Raw genomic sequence first — 17682 nt, forward strand, 5'->3', positions numbered from 1 at the left:
GACCACGTGCTTCATAATCTGGCTTCCTTCCTACATGTGTCTGAAGACTATTATTGGGTGCTATTAGAGCTGTTCCCTCCATTGCAGTGCATGAGCCTACGTCCATTGTTACCCCCAACTTTACATCTCCCTTCCCTGTAGGATTCAGTTTAAAGCCCTCCTGATGAAGTTCTTCATGCTGTGGCCAAACACATTCTTCCCAGCCTTTGTGAGGTGCAACCCATCCCTTGCCATCAGCCCACCTTCCAGGAAATATATCCCGTGGTCCTAGAATCCAAATCTCTCTCGTCGGCACCACCTTCATAGCCAGTCATTCACCTGGAGTATTTTTCGTTCACTTTCTATCCCTCTTCTAACTCCTGGAAGGATGGATGAGAAAACTATCTGGGCCCCAAAGTTATTGAGTTTCCTTCCCAAAGCTTCAAAGTCTGACATGATTTCTTCGTAGCTCTGCTTGGCGGTATCATTTGTTTCCACATGGATGAGAAGAAAGGGATACCTGTCAGTGGGCTTTATGAGCACAGGCAACCTTTCAGTCACATCTCTAATCCGTCCTCCCGGGAGACAACATACCTGGCAAGTCCATGAGTCTTCGCAACATACTTGGGTCTCGATCCCATGCAACAAGGAGTCTCCCACTACTACTGCTCTTCTTGTTGTTGTAGGCCTGGGTTTCATCGCCTCTGTTTGACTGACCTTCAGCCTCTTGCTCACTCTCATGTAGGTTCCCCTGTGATTATTCGTCTGCAGGCTGTCCTCAGTCTCATCCGCAAGTACCTGGAATTGGGTCCACAGCTCCACTGCTTCCACTGGTCCAGAGTAGCGTCTAGTTCTTCTTCTCCTAACTGTCACCCTTTTCCAAGGAGTATCCTCTACTCCATTTTTCTTCACATCAGCATTTCCCACTTCTGCCTCAGCTTGCTGTTGCTCTTCAAGCTTCTGGTCCTCCCTCTGCTGCTGTAGTTCCCTCATTCTGTCCAAGAACTCTTCGTGTTCTCTTTTTCCCTGGAGGGTTGACAGTCGCCGCTCCAATCCACTTACTTTTTCTTCCAGCAGCGTGATCAACTTGCACTTGTTGCAGGTGTAGGCCATGTTGTTCTCAGGCAAGAAAACAAACATTGCACACACCTAGCAGGTCACTACCACTGGAGAGTCTTGTCCTTCCATAGCCTCTTTTCCCTTTTTGTGTCTAGCTCTGTGATTGTTCTAGACTAGCCTGTGCCTGCTCCTCTACTCAGTAGAGGTTAAAAGCACAGTCCCACTGGTGTGGAAGTGTGTGTTACAAGACAAATAAATTTTTAAAAAATTAGTTAAAAAAGAAAAAAAAATGTTAGGGGCCTCCCCTTTGACCTCCCCTGGTCAACTCCTGTTTGCTCCTCCTGTCTGCTCGCTCTGGTCGCTCGCTCTCTGGGAGCTTGCTTGCTTATGTAGTCCCTGGACCACCTGGAGCAGCTTGCTCTGCTCTGCTTAGCTGGGTGGCGGGAAACAGACTGAAGCTTCCCACCCACTCAGCTGCTGGGAGTACTCAGGCCACACACCCCACAATACAGTTGGAGCTCTCAGAAGCACCTTGTGAGCTCCCAGCCACTCAGAAGGATAAAGGGCAGCCCCCTGGGCTTCCTGCAGCCCACTTACCTCTTAGCCTCTGTCTCCTTTGTCTCCATTGTCTCTTCTACCACTGCAACTCCCCTGGCCAACTCCTGTTTGCTCCCCCTGTTTGCTCGCTCTGGTCGCTTGCTCTCTGGGAGCTTGCTTGCTTCTGTAGTCCCTGGACCAGCTAGAGCAGCTTGCTCTCCTCTGCTCTGCTCAGCTGGGAGGCAGGAAACAGGGATAGGTCTCCTATTGATTTAACAAAGCACAGGAGTGCGGGGGTGGGGGGAAAGCCTTTCTGTCCACACGTCCACAGCAATTTAATTAAAGTATTTTAATTCACCCCAACTTCCTCTGAGGGAGGGAGCATGCGAGGGGAGGTGTTCGTTAAACATGCCTACTTGGAAGTAAGTCATGGACGTCCATTGCACTTCACTGAGCAGGGAAAGGGGAACAGGGCGGAGAGCAAGCCTCCGCTCATTCATTGCCCTGCACCTATGCAATTCATGACATTTTTCTACTTGCCCACCCAACCTCAAATTAATGCAGCTTCAGGTGTTGTTTGCCCAGTGCAAGCATTTTTAAAAAGGTATATATCACTTTACTAGCTACTGTGGGCCCGAACTGATGAAACTCCGGATTAAACCGGAAATGGATCATGAAGCATCTCCATGTGGATGGGGCCCAAGTCATTTCAAAGCTCCTTTATAGGGTGCTGCTCCTCTGAGCAACTAACATAGAACACATGTGGAATGCTTAATATATGAATGGAACAACTGAATATCTGCTTACTTCTGTAAGCAAATACATTGTTGACATCGCTTCTACAAAATCACTGACTAACTGCATCTTAAATTTTGCTATTAAAATAGAACTCTAAGGGTGAGTGGGTGGGGAATGTGACATTCAGTAATTCTTGAGGAAGCAGCAGCAGTGCAGCAGCAAAATCAGGGTACAGTGGATATTTAATCTCTTCAGCATTTATTGTGTTTAATTTTCTTTCTGGGTGGATGACCATAATTCATAACCATCAATAACCACCAATAATCATCAACAGAAGAGAGGTCACTGACAAGGAATAGACTTGAAATGAAATTACTATAATCCTATCAGTAAATAAGGAGGGAGGGACCCATTTTCATGACCACGTTTGCCATGAAATGATTTTCAGGCTACTGGTCTATGTGGGCCATTACTGCCTCCCTCTGGCCGGTAGACGCTTTCCCAGCCCCGATGCCCATAAATGAGATATGCTACTTCAGTGACAGAAGGAACAATTAAGAATTAAAGAAATAAATATTTTATGTGTCATACCTTTGCAGTCAAGCTGAAAAAGCCCTTTGGTTCAATCATCTTCTCCAAAACATGGCATTTTATTCCAGCAGTACTATCATACTCATAAACTACACCATATTCCAGATGAACATTATCAACCGTTAGACTGACATGGTCCTTCCGTCCATCGATTATTGCCATAGTGTTCAATTTGTCTATTACTTCTAAAAACAAATGTAAAAAAAAATCATCTTGTTTTGCTGCCTACTTATTTTTACTAAATTAACTAATGCATCTAAATCTGCTAATTATCACTGCTAAATAAACAAACTAATTCTGTTTAATTATATTAACAGTTCAACTGGATGAGTAAACTAGTTGAAACAGGTTGTAGTGCATTTATATCTCTGAAACACTGATATCAAAATAAATTATTGTCAAACTAAAGATGTAATCACAGTAATGGAAAACTTAAGTGTGAACATTCCTAGCTGTTACTTGATGGGCACAATCCAACTCAAATATAAACATCCTTGAATCTATTGATTTCAATGAACTGAAATGAACAAGGCTGTATTGATGGTCTTTGTCAGTTTTCAAGGCAAAAGGATTTCACAAATAAAACCTACTGTTCACCTTTTTTGTCTTCATAAACATTGTTCAAGTGCCATTGTACTTGAATCCACGAGGTGCAGATCAGGAAATACAGTGGCTGTTGGAGGACTGGGGGAGGCTTGTAAACACCTTTGCACCTTCCCCCCAGTGCTTTTTGTACCATGAGTAGCCAAAACTGTGAAAGAGATCAGCACTGGCAGCAGCCCAAGTATGGAAGACCTGCCCTGTGGGCAGCTAACACATGGCTGCTCTGACAGTCAATTCCAGGCCAGGGTAATTCTCCCCCAAGACCGGGTATGGCTCAGGGATTCAGAAACAGGTTGTCAGCTGTCTGAGGACTGGGGAGGCAGCTTTGCTCCCCCAGTGCCTCATATACCTACCACCAGGAGCCCAGAACTGCAGGAGACATCAGCAGCAACAGCTTTGGTGACGAAGCCCTGTCTTCTGAGGCTACTGCAGCAGCCATTTTTCCTAACACCTGACTACTGCAGCAGTCATTTCTCCTGAGACCAGCCATGGCTCAGTGATTCAGAAACAAAATAGCACCTGGAACAACTGAGGTCTGGGGGAAAATCTGTATACACCTTTGCCCTTCCCCAATAAGGCATGTTTATTTTGTTATATTTTAAATGCATTTTAAGCCACCGCAAGAACTTCAGTTAGTAGGCAGGATATAAATATACAAAGTAAATAAATTTTCTCATAAGTTGGAGCTTCTTTCTCCTTCTGTATAAGATCCCACACAAGACAAATAATGAATGTGATGTCATCACAATGATATGTAGCCAATCAGATTTGCCTGCCTGCTAACATCGCTAAGGGCAAGACAGCAATGCTTTCTGGGCATGGATGATCCTGGCCAATCAGACAGGCGTGGCAAATTCTGGCTATTTAGGGCAATGCTTCCTAAATAGGTGACCACTTTCACTCATTTTGCTAAGAGGGGGATGCTGATTAAAGCATCTGGAGAAATTCTACCCACTCTTTCTTTCTGGGTGGATGGCCATGATTGCTAACCATCAATAACCTTAATCAGGTTAAGTACCATTAACTCTGTGCTGGATAACACCGAGGGCTGATTTTTGCCAGAGATAGCCTAGATCAGGGGTGTCATTAAACATGGCCACCTGGGCACAGGCCCTGGATCTTTTGAGCTGTCCTACTTGCCATTTTTTTACATTTTCCCATTGACTTGCATTGGAAAACAAAAATGGCCATAACCTTTTTAGTTTGTAAGATAAATATATGGAATCTGGGGGTTTGGTAGCTCCCATGGAGGTGATTAAATATGCCAAATTTCAGGCAGTTAGGTCCAGTGGCTTTTGTGCTAGCCACAGGTAAAATTTGCTATTTTCAAGAAAATCTGTCAAAGCAAAGAGCTATAATTTTTTTGTGCTTCCATATATATGTGCATGGAATTTGGGGACCCTCTAGAGCTGACTGAGCCTGCCAAATTTCAGACAGTTAGGTCCAGTGGCTTTTGCGCTAGCCATGCATAAAGTTTCCTTTTCTCAAAGTCTAAAACAAATAGTAAAATCTGTCACCCAGGGGATTAGAGATCCTAATCAGAAGGTGTTTAAGGTGACCATTAGGAGGTCACTATCCCTAATCTCTGGTGTAGGGTGTGGTTTGGTTTTTTTGTTTTTGTTTTTTGAGGTGCAAAAAACCCTCTCCCCCCCCCCTTTTCTTTTCTGCTCTTACATGCCCACTGTTGTGAGCTTGCCTGCAATGAAATTTTGAAGAATGAGAAGAAAGGGAAGAAAGAGCTCCATGTGAAATACTGGTATTTCACACAGCATCTGATTTTACTGCCCCAAACTGGAACCTTTGGATTCTGAAGAAGTTTAGTAGCTTCAGTACAGCAAAAGATCCAATCAGCCTCCACAAACTTCTTTCCCCCCTCCACTTTAATTTCTCCTAAATAGCTGTAGGACTCAAATTATTCCAAAGGGAGGGTTAGGACTATGTGGCGTCATGATCGAGAAACTGCTGAGGCTTTTAAATAGGTTCTATAGTTTTAAAAAAGCAAGAAAAAGCCCTCAGCCATTTCACCTCATAAAGTTCATTTAAATACGTGCAATCCTTGCAAACCCTGCATAGCCTCCTAAATTCTTCTGATGTACTACCTCTCTGAAAGGAGCCACTTGGCTTAGGGAATTCTCTCTACCCCCCACCCCTGCACACATTTCCAATCACCATTCTTCTTTTCTTCTTCCCTCCCCTCCCCTCCCCTATCCTATTCTTTCTTTCTCTTCTTTATTCCATCCAGAGCATATCTTGGGGAATTCTTAAAGATAATTCTCTTCGGTGGGCAATAGAAGTTCTGAACTGTATTTGACTTTATACAAACAGACAAGAGGGTTGGCTTTTCTCCTTCTCCTCACTCAAGTCTTTGAGAAGAGTGGGTTCACATGGTTGCAGAGAAACAAATCTGGGGCTGTTTTGTTTGTCAGTTGCCATTATCCAGCAATAGGAAGGGCTGTAGCTCAGTGGCAGAGCACATGCTTGGCATGCAGAAGGTCCTGGGTTCAATCCCCAGCATCTCCAGGTAGGGCTACAAAAGAATCCTGCCTGAAACGTTGGAGAGCTGCTGCTGCCAGTCAGTGTCAACAATTCAGGGCTAGATGGACCAGGGTCTGACTCAGTATAAGGCAGCTTCCTATGTTCTTATGAACAGAAAGCTTTAATTAAAAACAGGAGTTTTTGGTTTGTTTTTTAAGTGGAGGGAAGATAAATATTGCTAATTTATGCAATCCTATGTATGCCTATGTATGAGAAGTCCCATTACATTTAATAAGGCTTACCCTCAGGAAAGTGTGCATAGGACTTCAGCACAAGTTACTTTTGCAGGGAGGGTTGCACCCCGATGTTCTGCATGTTTACTCAGAAATAAGTCCTGAGTTACGAGTATGGTACTGCAAGCTTAATACAGTGCCTACTCAATTCTGTCTAATGAATTGACTACCCTTTCAGCTCAGTCCTATGCACGTTTTGTCATTTGTGGGTTGGGGGGGGGTTGCATGAACTCTAGTTGCAGTGGTGAGGGAAAGGCACTTAGTGCATGCTAAGTTTTGAAAACAGTTAGCCTTAGTTTTGAAAACAGACTCATTGGCTGAATCCTGGTGAAGTCTTGGCACAAATGAGGTTATGGGGAGGAAGATACATTGAGAGCTTGTGCATAACAAGGAGGAGGTAGAAAGGAGTTGCACAAAACAAGACATCTGTTTTTATGAAGAGTTGCTGGAGGATGGTAGGATGAGGAGGGATGGTTGCATGGAGGAGAATAGAATTGGTAGGGGGAGAATGTACGTGCTCAGTGGTGAAAGAAAAACATTCTGCACATGCTCAGAGCCACTCTCTATTTAAAAACATAAAAAGAGCCGTGCTGCATCAGACCAAGGTCCATCTAGTCCAGCATTCTGTTCACACAGTGGCCAACCAGATGCCCATAGGAAACCCACAGGCAGGACATGAGTGCAATAGCACCTTCCCACTTGCTGCTGACGTTGGTGAAATGTAAATAAATTCTAGTAATTCTAAATTATAGAATTAAGGTTTCTTGCCTGAGGGACACCTCAAATGACCTGTGCATTTGCATACAAATGTATCCAAAAAATATTGGGGAAGGGGTGAATGGAAGGGAAAGCAAACCACTCCCTCCTCCAAATTGGAGAACTCTCCTTCCACATGAACTGCTGCACCTATCCTTCTGAAACTTTGCTGGTTTCTTACTTAGGAACAACTGTAGGTTTTCTGTAATTTTCAGAACCATGGTCCATAAGGAACATAGGGAGATAAGTATGTCTTCTTTTGGAGACCTCAAAATGTCAAGGCCACCCTTACACAAAAACCCTTGGGGCTAGCATTCTGAAATTTGGCAGACATGATCTCCTCTGATGGGGCAATGAATCCTGTGTTTATCCAATTCTTCCAAGGAATTAAAACGTTATTGGCAGTTCCCTTTAAAAGAAAATCAAAATATAAACTCTGCACCTATTTTTCTGACATTGGGCGGGTGTTATCCCCTTCTAGGGGGCTACTATGCCTGAAATTATCATCCAGTTCTGACCAAGAGAAAAAAGTTACAGGTTTTTTTTTCTAATTTCCCATGGCAGTCAACAGGAAGCATAAAGACTCATTTTTCCAAACATTGACTCAGGTTTGGTGCTGAGCTGAAGTGGTCCGACTACAAATTGGCCACAGCAGAAGCTGGATGTTTTCCAAAATGCTGAATCGGGGTCTGAGTTGAAGTGGGGTGGGGGGTTAGTGCACACTTCTTATGTATGTATGTAATCTATACACATACGCAAGCACATTGCATGCACATACCACACACACACACACATATATTGGACATGTGCTTAGACTCGTGTGTGTGTGTGTGTGTATATGCAAATTTTTGTTATGGGCCTGTGCCCTGGATCTTTTAAGAACCTAGCAATGTCCCTGGCCTAGATTAACAGCATATTAGAATTAAAATCTGTTAATACTATTTTTATCTCCCTTTATAATCTTATATAGAATAAAAGAGTGCTATGATGTGGAAGTTTGCAAGCTCGTCTTGAAGGATTTCTCATCCATTTTAGGTCCAGTTTCTAAGAAGGAATATTGAAGACCAAGAGCCTAACAAATAAAAAGTTAAGCACACTTATATTAGCAAGACATAGGAATGTACAGATTTTGTTAAATCCATTCCATCTGTTTCGCAGCTTGTCAGGCATGTTACATTCTGTCATCCGCTCATTGATGGAATTGGATTTTTTGTATAAGAATTTTATTCATTTGCAAATGTGCACTTTTGCAAATGCACATTTTCAAACAGATGAAATTGCACAAATCCCCCCCGCTAAAAAAAACTGGTCCATAAGCATGTGGAATCCATACAACTCAGAAAAAGATGGTCCACTGTGGAAGCCACAGGTCGTATTCATAGAAATCTGAACTCATTTGAATCCACTGAGGATTTCTCTGACATCCCTAAAGACAGCAGTGACTCCTTAACTTGGATTACCCTAGCCTATTGCAAAGGTGAGGGCAAATGATGCTTATTTAAGGCAATACATCCTAAACAGGTGAACACTTTCACTCATTCACCAAGAGGGAAAAACAGAATTCTCAACTTTCCCTGAATTCAACCCTAGAGCATCAAATCATGAGACATTTTATCTATATAGAACATGTATTAGCTTACTCTCTAGTAATAAGTATTGCATTCATATGATGAATAAGTACTGTGATATCAGATACACAATAGCTAAGAAAACCATGCCATCAAGTAATAATTGCATTTCATCTTGTTCTTTGAATTTTATGTTATGATCTTGCCTCACATCCTACAAAAGTAACATTCTACAAAAGTTCTCACTTCCTTTTTGAACATACTTAGCCATAATTTGGTTAACAGCAGTGCCATTTTCAATGTCAGTATGCCAGATAACGTGGCTGTAAATAAATCCACATTCAAATAAAACCTATACTCCATCAGATTCCTACCCTTATGTCATTTTGGATATTGCACTGAAGTGAAGAAACCAGGAATATAATTGACTCATGTATCCGTTTTTTGTACTTCTTGTATAATGTGTCAAGGTGAAGTCACACATCTCTCTGCAATACAATGCATGAACTACCCTCACATTTGGTGCCATGCATCTCACTTCAAAGGAGATGTACAACTTTCCTCCTTGGACATTACATGGGGTATTTGCTTTTCCTGCTTTGGTGTAAATGTAATAACTAAAGCTTCCCTTTATTTTGCTTAATAATAGAAAGAGATAAATAATCCCACCTTCTACTTTGCAATCAAATGCATCTCCTCCATCATCACCCAAGGGTTTAGAGTTTGTTTTCTGAAGATCTTCCTGAGCACTCTCAATGCTGTTATATACCCACTGAATAGAGTCTTGCTATAGGACAGTAATAACAGTGACAAAAAGTTTACATGCCTAATAAAACAGTAATGCATACTAGCTTTGCAATAGCACTAATGTTTTTATTAATGCTGAATCAAAATGAAGAGTCGATTTTAATGGCCCCCAAGCAGCCCCTTTTTCATGAAAGTCTTGCCACAAAGGGGGCAAAAATATTTGCAGGAAGCATCCCTGTTGCTCCCTGTCTTGCCATGCTGTGCTGTGGGGGCTGACAATGAAACCGCCATGGCATGGTATGGCAAGGCAGAAAATGCTGTGTTTGTGCTGCAGAGTGGCAATTTCATTGCCAACTCTTGCAGTGCAGTTAGAAAACCAGGAAGTGCATTCCTACCTTGCCAAGGCAACCAGGCAAATGTTCTGTGTTTTGCAGCACTGTACTGCAAAGGCAGGCAATGAGCCACTGCAGCACGGAAAAGCAGGGAGCATCAGTTCCCTTGGCCTTCTCCCTGCCCCCCTCCCTTGCCCCAGACACCCATCTGTAGTGAGGATAGTGCAGCTTCATTTGCCCACAGTCATGTCATCATGTGGCCAAAATTGATTTGCTATGTCATATCATGATGTCATCTGATTGAGAGAGAAGCTTAACAATAAGGGAGAAATGGTGTTGAAACAACAGCAGGTCAGACTGTCAATGGTTATGAAAAAAAGACAAAAGAGAAGAGCAGGGGGCTGAGGACCAAAAATAGCCTACTGAGGACTCAGTGACCACATAAGGACATAAGGACAGCCATGCAGTGTGTTGACGGGGCAGTGGGGGGGGGGGGTTAAAAAAACAGACTGGAATGGAATGAGTATCCTAGAAGATGGCATGGCTGGTTGCTTGGAATACTGAATACTCCACACTGTAACTTTTGTTGTAGGTCCCACTTGTTACATACTAATGCTCATAAATCAAAGTTAGAGTCTTAGTTCAAGCTATAAAGCTCCCACATCTTCAAAAAGGTGGTTGTTGTTGTTCAGTCGTTAAGTTGTGTCCGACTCTTCATGACCCCGTGGACCATAGCACACCAGGCCTTCCTGTCCTCTACTCTCTCCCGGAGTGTGCTCAAGTTCATGTTCATTACATTGGTGATGCTATCTAACCATCTCATCCTCTGCTGTCCCCTTCTCCTTTCCCTTTCGAAAAGATTACTCTTACATAAATAGGAATAGGCTGTTATTGAAATATTTGGAAAAAGCTCCATTTCTCCAGTGAAATGAACTGTATGCAACCTATTCCATATCACTGCGTTTTATCCACAAATGATTTTAACAAGCCATGTTTGGGAGGAAGCTTGGCTGAGCTGTAGAAATCTGTCGCTATCGCTTGTTGGTTGTTACTTAGATTGCCACAACAGTTAACAGGTTATAGATCACTCTAGCCAGACTAAGTAACTTTTCCTTATTTGTTTTACTCCAAAATGTGCTCTTAGTAATTATGTAGAAGCATTGCTGGAAACTCTGACAGTAAAAAGTAAATTAAAAAAATATTTTAATTGACTTAATAAAACAAAAATCAATCAGATGCTGAGTTACAGAATCATTCTCTCCCCATGGAAATTTTTGTCACCCTGACTTAAATGCAGCTGGATGAACTACAAAAATAGTGTGTGTTCTGACAGAATTGAAAACACAGCCTCTAAAGGGAAATGTGTGGGATGGAATGGAAGCTAAGCAAGGACACCAAAAATTAGAACTTATCTATATTGCTTCCATATGACATGTTAAACTAGGTTGTAAGCTTATTTTCCTTTCAATAACATGGCAAAAGTATTCCTGAAGAATTCCAAATCTTTTTTATTTACCTTATGAGACTGAAATTGGGATATATTTATAGAGTCAGTGTGGTGTAGTGGCAAAAGTGTTGGACTAGGAGCTGGGAGATCCGGGTTCTAGTCCCCACTCGGCCACGGAAGCTCACTGGGTGACTTTGGGCCAGTCACACACTCTCAGCCCAATCCACCTCACAGGGTTGTTGTTGTGAGGATAAAATGGAGAGGAGGAGGATAATGTAAGCCGCCTTGAGTTCCTTGCAAGAGGAAAAAAGGCAGGGTATAAATGCAATAAATAATAAATAATAATAAAAATATATTTTATAAACATGCATTGTAATAAATGGCATTTAAAAAAAAACTTTCTTTCATATTACAGCATCCTGTTGCCAAAAATGTCAACACAAATTTCTTGATGATTTGTGTATACTTGTGAAAAAGAAGATAATCTCAATTCTATACTCTCAGGATATCAAATCTCAATTTTGCTTAATTGACTTCATGTTGAGAACGAGAAAGTCAGGCCCATGCACCAATGCAATGCATGACTGTTCCCTTAAATCGTTCTTCAGTTCTTCTGTCAGGAAAGTCCCTGAAGCAGGGCCCTTGCAGAGCACCATGGCATCAGAATGAGTCCAGAGCTGTTCAGAATGTTAAGAACTTCTGTTTTAACAGTAACGGAAGCCCTTCACTGGAAGCTCTCTGACAAGCCTGTCTTCTTTCTAATAATTCTTCTCAAGAAAGGTTATTGACAAGGTTGTCAAAGGGCATGTTTAGAACTAGGTATATACATGCCTTTCACTTTTCAATTCAGTTTCCATGCTGCATGTATAACATCAGAGACTCTGCTGGATTCAGCTGAGTGATGGAAAGGGGTGATATCCCTATATCTGACACTCTTATTTAGAGGTTGGTCCCCTTTGATTTCAGAGGAAGTTAGTTCCAATGTGTACTTCAGATTCGATCAGATAGCAGCCTTTGATATAACTGACTGTGAATTATTGCCTCAATTATATTTTTTGCATTCATTACCCAAGGGGATAGACATGAACAAGTAAAATACAAAAAATAACACATTTACAATAAAACAAAGTAAGAAGCATCTTTACATGCATTGGACGTCTGTATTTCCTGCAAGCTGTGACATGGGCAATAACGCTTGCATGCGTTTCTTTGCTGACATTAATTCCATTCACTTTGATTATGCACTGTCCAGAGTGGAGACCAGCAGCAGCTGCCACAGTTCCTTTGAAATAGTTAGAAAAGGCACCAAGTTAGAAGTTTCCTTCTTGGAAAGGAAGGAAAACAGCAGCCCCCAAATGCTTGATTGTACAGTATAGTTGCTGATCAATTCAGAAGCATTGTGAAGTGAACCAGCTTTATGGCCCTAATGCAGAATAGGGATGTGGGAGAAATCCACAATCGATCAAAATGACACCAGATATCTATGAATCCATAATGCAGAATCCACAAAAGACTGGCTTTTCAGAGTATTGTGGATTCAGTGGATTTGTGGACAATTTTTTAAACTTTCCATAACTGTATGCAACTTTGATCATACAAAAATACAGAAGTTGGAACTTAAACAGAAATGCAGAGGAAGATTTGATATTGATGGAAATATAGGATAAAAAAACTGATTTGGAAATTTCACGTTATATTCACATCCATTTCACACTTAAATCATTTTATGTCTCCCAAGAAGCCCCCTGGACCTTGATGGTAGGAACTGACACTACTCTTAAATAATAGATTTCTCTGTCACTCTTAGACTGACACAAGTGCTGAAACAGATCTGATGTTTCTTTACAAAACAATAAGCAAAAGATCCAAGTCCATGGACATTGCTAAAAGTCCACATTTTAAATTTCTTTAACATTTCATCTGTAATGGAAACCTAAATTTATTTAAATAAAGGAAATTACCTTTATTAAAAGTTTCAGTAAAAATTATGTTTTAGAAACCTTAATTTCTAAAAAATTTTTTTTAAGTACTCTTTAAACTTTCTCACTCTCTCTCTCATGTTGTCTTAAAAACTCTCCTACTCATTGACCAAATCCAGGCAGTCAATTTACAATACCTTGTCTATATAGCTGGAGTTCGTCCTGAATGATCTGGCAGCTGGAACCTAGTTCTGTTTCCAAATAGATTGTGTTCTTTTTCTACTGAGATTGTGGCCATGGGTAAAAGGTATGAAACTGTATTTGGGCAGGCCAGTCCACAAATCAGTTAACCTGGAATACCTCAATGTAACTATGCTTTACTGTTCTGACCTCACAACAGAGCTAAATAGAGTGAAGGCTACAGGCAGCAAATGATTCTTGACCGTACTTCTGGCAGCAAATCATGGCAGCTCAGCAGAGCAAAGCTTAGAGAAAGATCACAGCTTGTCTTGGCTAGGATGTCAGGAAGCTCATCAGTGTAAGCTGTTGTACCAGTGACTGCTCACCTAAAAGACCTTAACATTTTGACTGCCAAAAGCAGAATCTTGATGACACATATACACACCTCCAAAACGTATAACTACCTGCTCAAAACATGCATCAGCCTAATACATTTGGGAAGCCCACAAACAGGGCTTGAAGACAATTGCTCTCCTCACTGTTGCCCAGAATGAGCATCTGCTTTGCTTGCAAGTGAATTAGGGTGGCTGCACATACAGTATAGGCTGCCTTTATACAAGGCATTATAGCGTACTCGTGATTGGTCACTCACGGAAGTTTGTGGGTCATTACATGACTCTGTAACCTCCAAGGCAAATCCAGCTATTTTTTATCTTTATCCCGCAAAGATAATCCACTGTTTAAATGTAAATCCTCTTTAATGGCTGTGTGTAAATGTATGGTTCCAATATAACCACAGCCTGGGAAGAAGAAGCCATTGGGCAGAGCAGGAAAATAACAGTTGCCCTTCCCTCTCCCACTCCAGCAAGTCTGCCTGCTGACCTGGGCTGGAAGGAGTTTTCTTGGCCAGGCTAGGAAAGGCTCAAAGCGAGTGTGGAGCTGGCTAGGGGAGGAGGAAGAAGAAGAAGACAGCAACCCACCCACCCCCATGTAAACAGCTGACAGCAACAAAGCCATACACACACACCAGTGCTGCTTTGCAAAGAGAGAGCACCAGAGAGATATACTTGAATCTCTTGGGAGGCCCACTGATTCACTGCTCATTCTCCACCCCAAGGCTGCGGAGAGCCTGTCTGTGTAAAGAGCTGATCTTTATCTCACTTAGAAAGCGGAAACAAAGCCCTGGTAAACTGCAAAATAAAAAGCTTGGTATGGTGAACCCCATAATCTCCTTTCATCATTACTTTTTACAGCTACTTTTAATGGCAAATACCCTTCAAGAGTTAAGTATGTGATTCAACAATTTACTTCTGGGTAATTCTGCGTACAGTTTTGTATGGGCTTTTGTGTTTGGAAAAGGTATTCATAACAACAGTCCATTTAAATCCCAAATCCTACCTCTTCCAACAGCATGGACAACAGAAGGACCGAAGCCTCGTATTTGGAATCCAAGACCATCCATAGAGTCAAGGATCTTCACTGTCCTGAGAACAAGACAAACCTCAAGATAAAAAATTCAGTACCAATGTGTTTATTTAATTCATCAAATTTTACATAAATTATATTTAAAATTATCTGGAAGACTCAAAGAATATATTGCATGGTCTATTAATAAAGCTTAACTTTTGAGGGGGAGAATAAACACTGAATCTAATGTAGACAAGCAAGGAACACTGCTTATAAATTTCAGAAATGCCTTCTTCAAATGTTTGATTAAGGGCGCATACTGGCTGGGGAATGCTGGGAGTTGTAGGACTTTTTTCTGTCTAAACATGCATCAGAATATGCCCTAAATATTTCTTCATTGTTGACAGATAAATTGTCATTAAAGATTAACAAAAAGATAATTTTATTCACATTTTTCTGATATGTAGATCATTACTCAATGATTATTATAATTCAAGAACAACACTAGATAAATATCAATAACTTAAATTACCTGAATTCCCATTAGGTCATCAGTCCTTTCACTCAGTAACCTTTAGCCCCTATTCTAGGCATTTAAAATTTAGCAAAAGTGAGTTTTTTCTGTCCTTCCACCTTAAATAAATTTATGAGTATGCTTTTGCAATGTACGTTGATCACCATCTTTGCAATTTCCCAAACCATCTTTACAATTTCCCAAACTTACTCCCTGGGTTTTGTGTTCACAAGTACCCTGAGGGGCTTTCTGCTGCTTAAACATGCTTTCAGAAAGCTATCCACTTCATTGAAGGGTCTCAGAAAAACTAGGTCACCATTAATGGCAAAGATCTTTTTCCCAACTTCCAGACCTGCCATCTAGATAAGAAAACAAGAAACATGCACAAGCAGTTATTTTAGCAAAACCAGTGATGTACTAATATCCTTTGCTTATACAGAGGAAGATGTTGAAAGGCTTGCCATGTGGCTTATGCCCACAATTGTAAAATCTACACAATCCTTTTCTGTTAAAAGTGCAAGTTTTGTAAATTCAGAATTATTGGAGACATAGCTATATTATTTTTTATGCAAGCCTTGGCAATTGTGTCTAAAAAGTTTAATGCTAGATTATCTTGATTCATCTTTCCATATACTGCAAAACAGTTTACTTTAGAGAGAAATGCATTTGAAAATACAGAATTTACTGAACATTTAATTTGTGGATACAGATCAAAATGTACATCAGCCAAATGGTACCTTCAAATGACTAACTCTTTTGACCAAAAGAGTGGACCTGCTACATCACAAAAATCTTTCACATCCCAGGTTCATCTCGCAAAGGAATTGCTTATACCTATAAGACTCTGGAGTAAATCGAACTACTCAGGGAATATTTCTTAGTTTATTCAAAAATTCAACCTGAATGATGGCGGAGTATAACCTTGTATCACAACCTTATCATTAAAAACCTGTTTCACTTCCTGTATTGTTCCCTGTCTCCTGAGAAGATGCAGAAGACCTCCAACTTTAAAATCTAACTTTAAGCTGCAATCTTATACTTACTTACCTGGGATATAAGACCAAATCCTATACCTACGAACTCCATGGAGCTTTCTTCTGAGTAGACATGTATAGGATTGTGCTCAACAGATGTATTTATTGTGTTAGAACAGTGTTCTCAAATCCTGTGAAAACATGTCCCCGTCTATCTTCTGCATCTTGTCAGTCTAAAAAACCTCACTGGGTATATGTAGGCAGAGCTACAGCAGTTCTACCCAGTTCTTATTCCCTCTACCCCCACCCCACTTTACACATCCCTAACATCAATTCATCCTTTGGATTCCTACGATGGCTTTCTCCCTATACAACGTAATCTCCAGCAACTGGGTCAAGAAGTCACGATCCCGCTCCTTTCTTTCAATGATCCCAGCGTGGTCAGACCTCATGGTTTGGGAATTAGGAGCCTTTACTGCCTATAAACCTACTACCAATAAGGCATGCACAATTGTTTGCAGCTCTGCCTACATTGGTGGTTTCCCCGTGCCCTATCCACACTGAGAAACACTCTAACAGAACACGACACATTTTGAACCAATTCAATACTCCACAGATTTAACTGTAAGCTTAAGTTTTACACACTAAACAATCACATTCTCACAGCCACCCAAATGTAAAATATATAATTTCCATCAATGCTTTCTAAATCTAGCAGGACAGACCAATCGCCCCCAAACATTACTAGTACAAGATCATGGGAAGGATCCAATAATGTGCTACCGGTAGCACTATTGACGTTGCACTGGTGGAAATCAATCCTCTCAAAACATCAATAGCACTTGATAATGCACTTTCCAGGGAAATCCGTGGCACTAACATGTGCTATTGTTGTTACGCAAGTGGTGGTTTCCACTATCGCAATGTCAACAGCAGTAGTGCACCACTGGATCCTTCCCACTGAAGTAAAGGAACTTGAGCCTGAAAAGCACAGTTAAAGCCTAAAGAGCAAACAATTATTTTATTTCTGTTTTGAAGAGTAATGATTTCAAACACACACAAATTAATTTTGAAACAATACTCCCATAAATGGAAAATCTTAACTTTCTAACCACATAATCCAGGAAACACTTCTGTGCGGGTATTCACTATTCATGTATAGAGCATCTATGTGAGCAAAACCTTCTCATTACATTCAGTAACTGGAGAAGTTACTTCCATGCAGTTAAAAATCACACTGAAGTGAATGTATAAAAATATTTTTTCAGACAGGAATATCTGTGAAGTAAACTATACACATGATTATGAATTAGCCTATATGATTATAAATTAACCTCAGCATTCGATCCCTTCTCCACTACTTTAATTATTGGCACTTTGTTTTTGTCTTCCAAGCCAAAACCATAGCTTCCTTCAGTTGATTTAATCTGAAAAAAAGGAAAAAATATAAATTGCTATTTATATAAAACAAAATACTGAAAATATCTTTAAATGATCAGATTAAATTAATGTTGCCAACAGCAAATAGATAACATATTGTTATTTAAATTATGATTACCTAAC

At 40.8% G+C, this 17682-nt stretch overlaps 1 protein-coding gene across 1 annotated transcript in view; it reads right to left on the reverse strand.

Annotated features, from left to right (window-relative positions):
- Positions 1 to 17682, reverse strand: part of PREX2 (phosphatidylinositol-3,4,5-trisphosphate dependent Rac exchange factor 2) — a 218198-nt gene that overhangs the window by 99687 nt on the left and 100829 nt on the right. Inside the window, exons 17-22 of the mRNA XM_084848048.1 lie at positions 17454 to 17546; positions 15356 to 15504; positions 14623 to 14708; positions 12271 to 12407; positions 9269 to 9386; positions 2905 to 3089 (exon numbers count right to left, since the gene is read on the reverse strand). Of these exons, the coding sequence (XP_084704174.1) occupies positions 2905 to 3089; positions 9269 to 9386; positions 12271 to 12407; positions 14623 to 14708; positions 15356 to 15504; positions 17454 to 17546 (768 nt within the window). The remainder of the gene's footprint in view (positions 1 to 2904; positions 3090 to 9268; positions 9387 to 12270; positions 12408 to 14622; positions 14709 to 15355; positions 15505 to 17453; positions 17547 to 17682) is intronic.

The sequence above is a fragment of the Heloderma suspectum genome, chromosome 4 (assembly GCF_057233095.1).
Source record: "Heloderma suspectum isolate Gila_16-S chromosome 4, 16-S_ref, whole genome shotgun sequence".
NCBI classification, from domain to species: Eukaryota; Metazoa; Chordata; class Lepidosauria; order Squamata; family Helodermatidae; genus Heloderma; species Heloderma suspectum.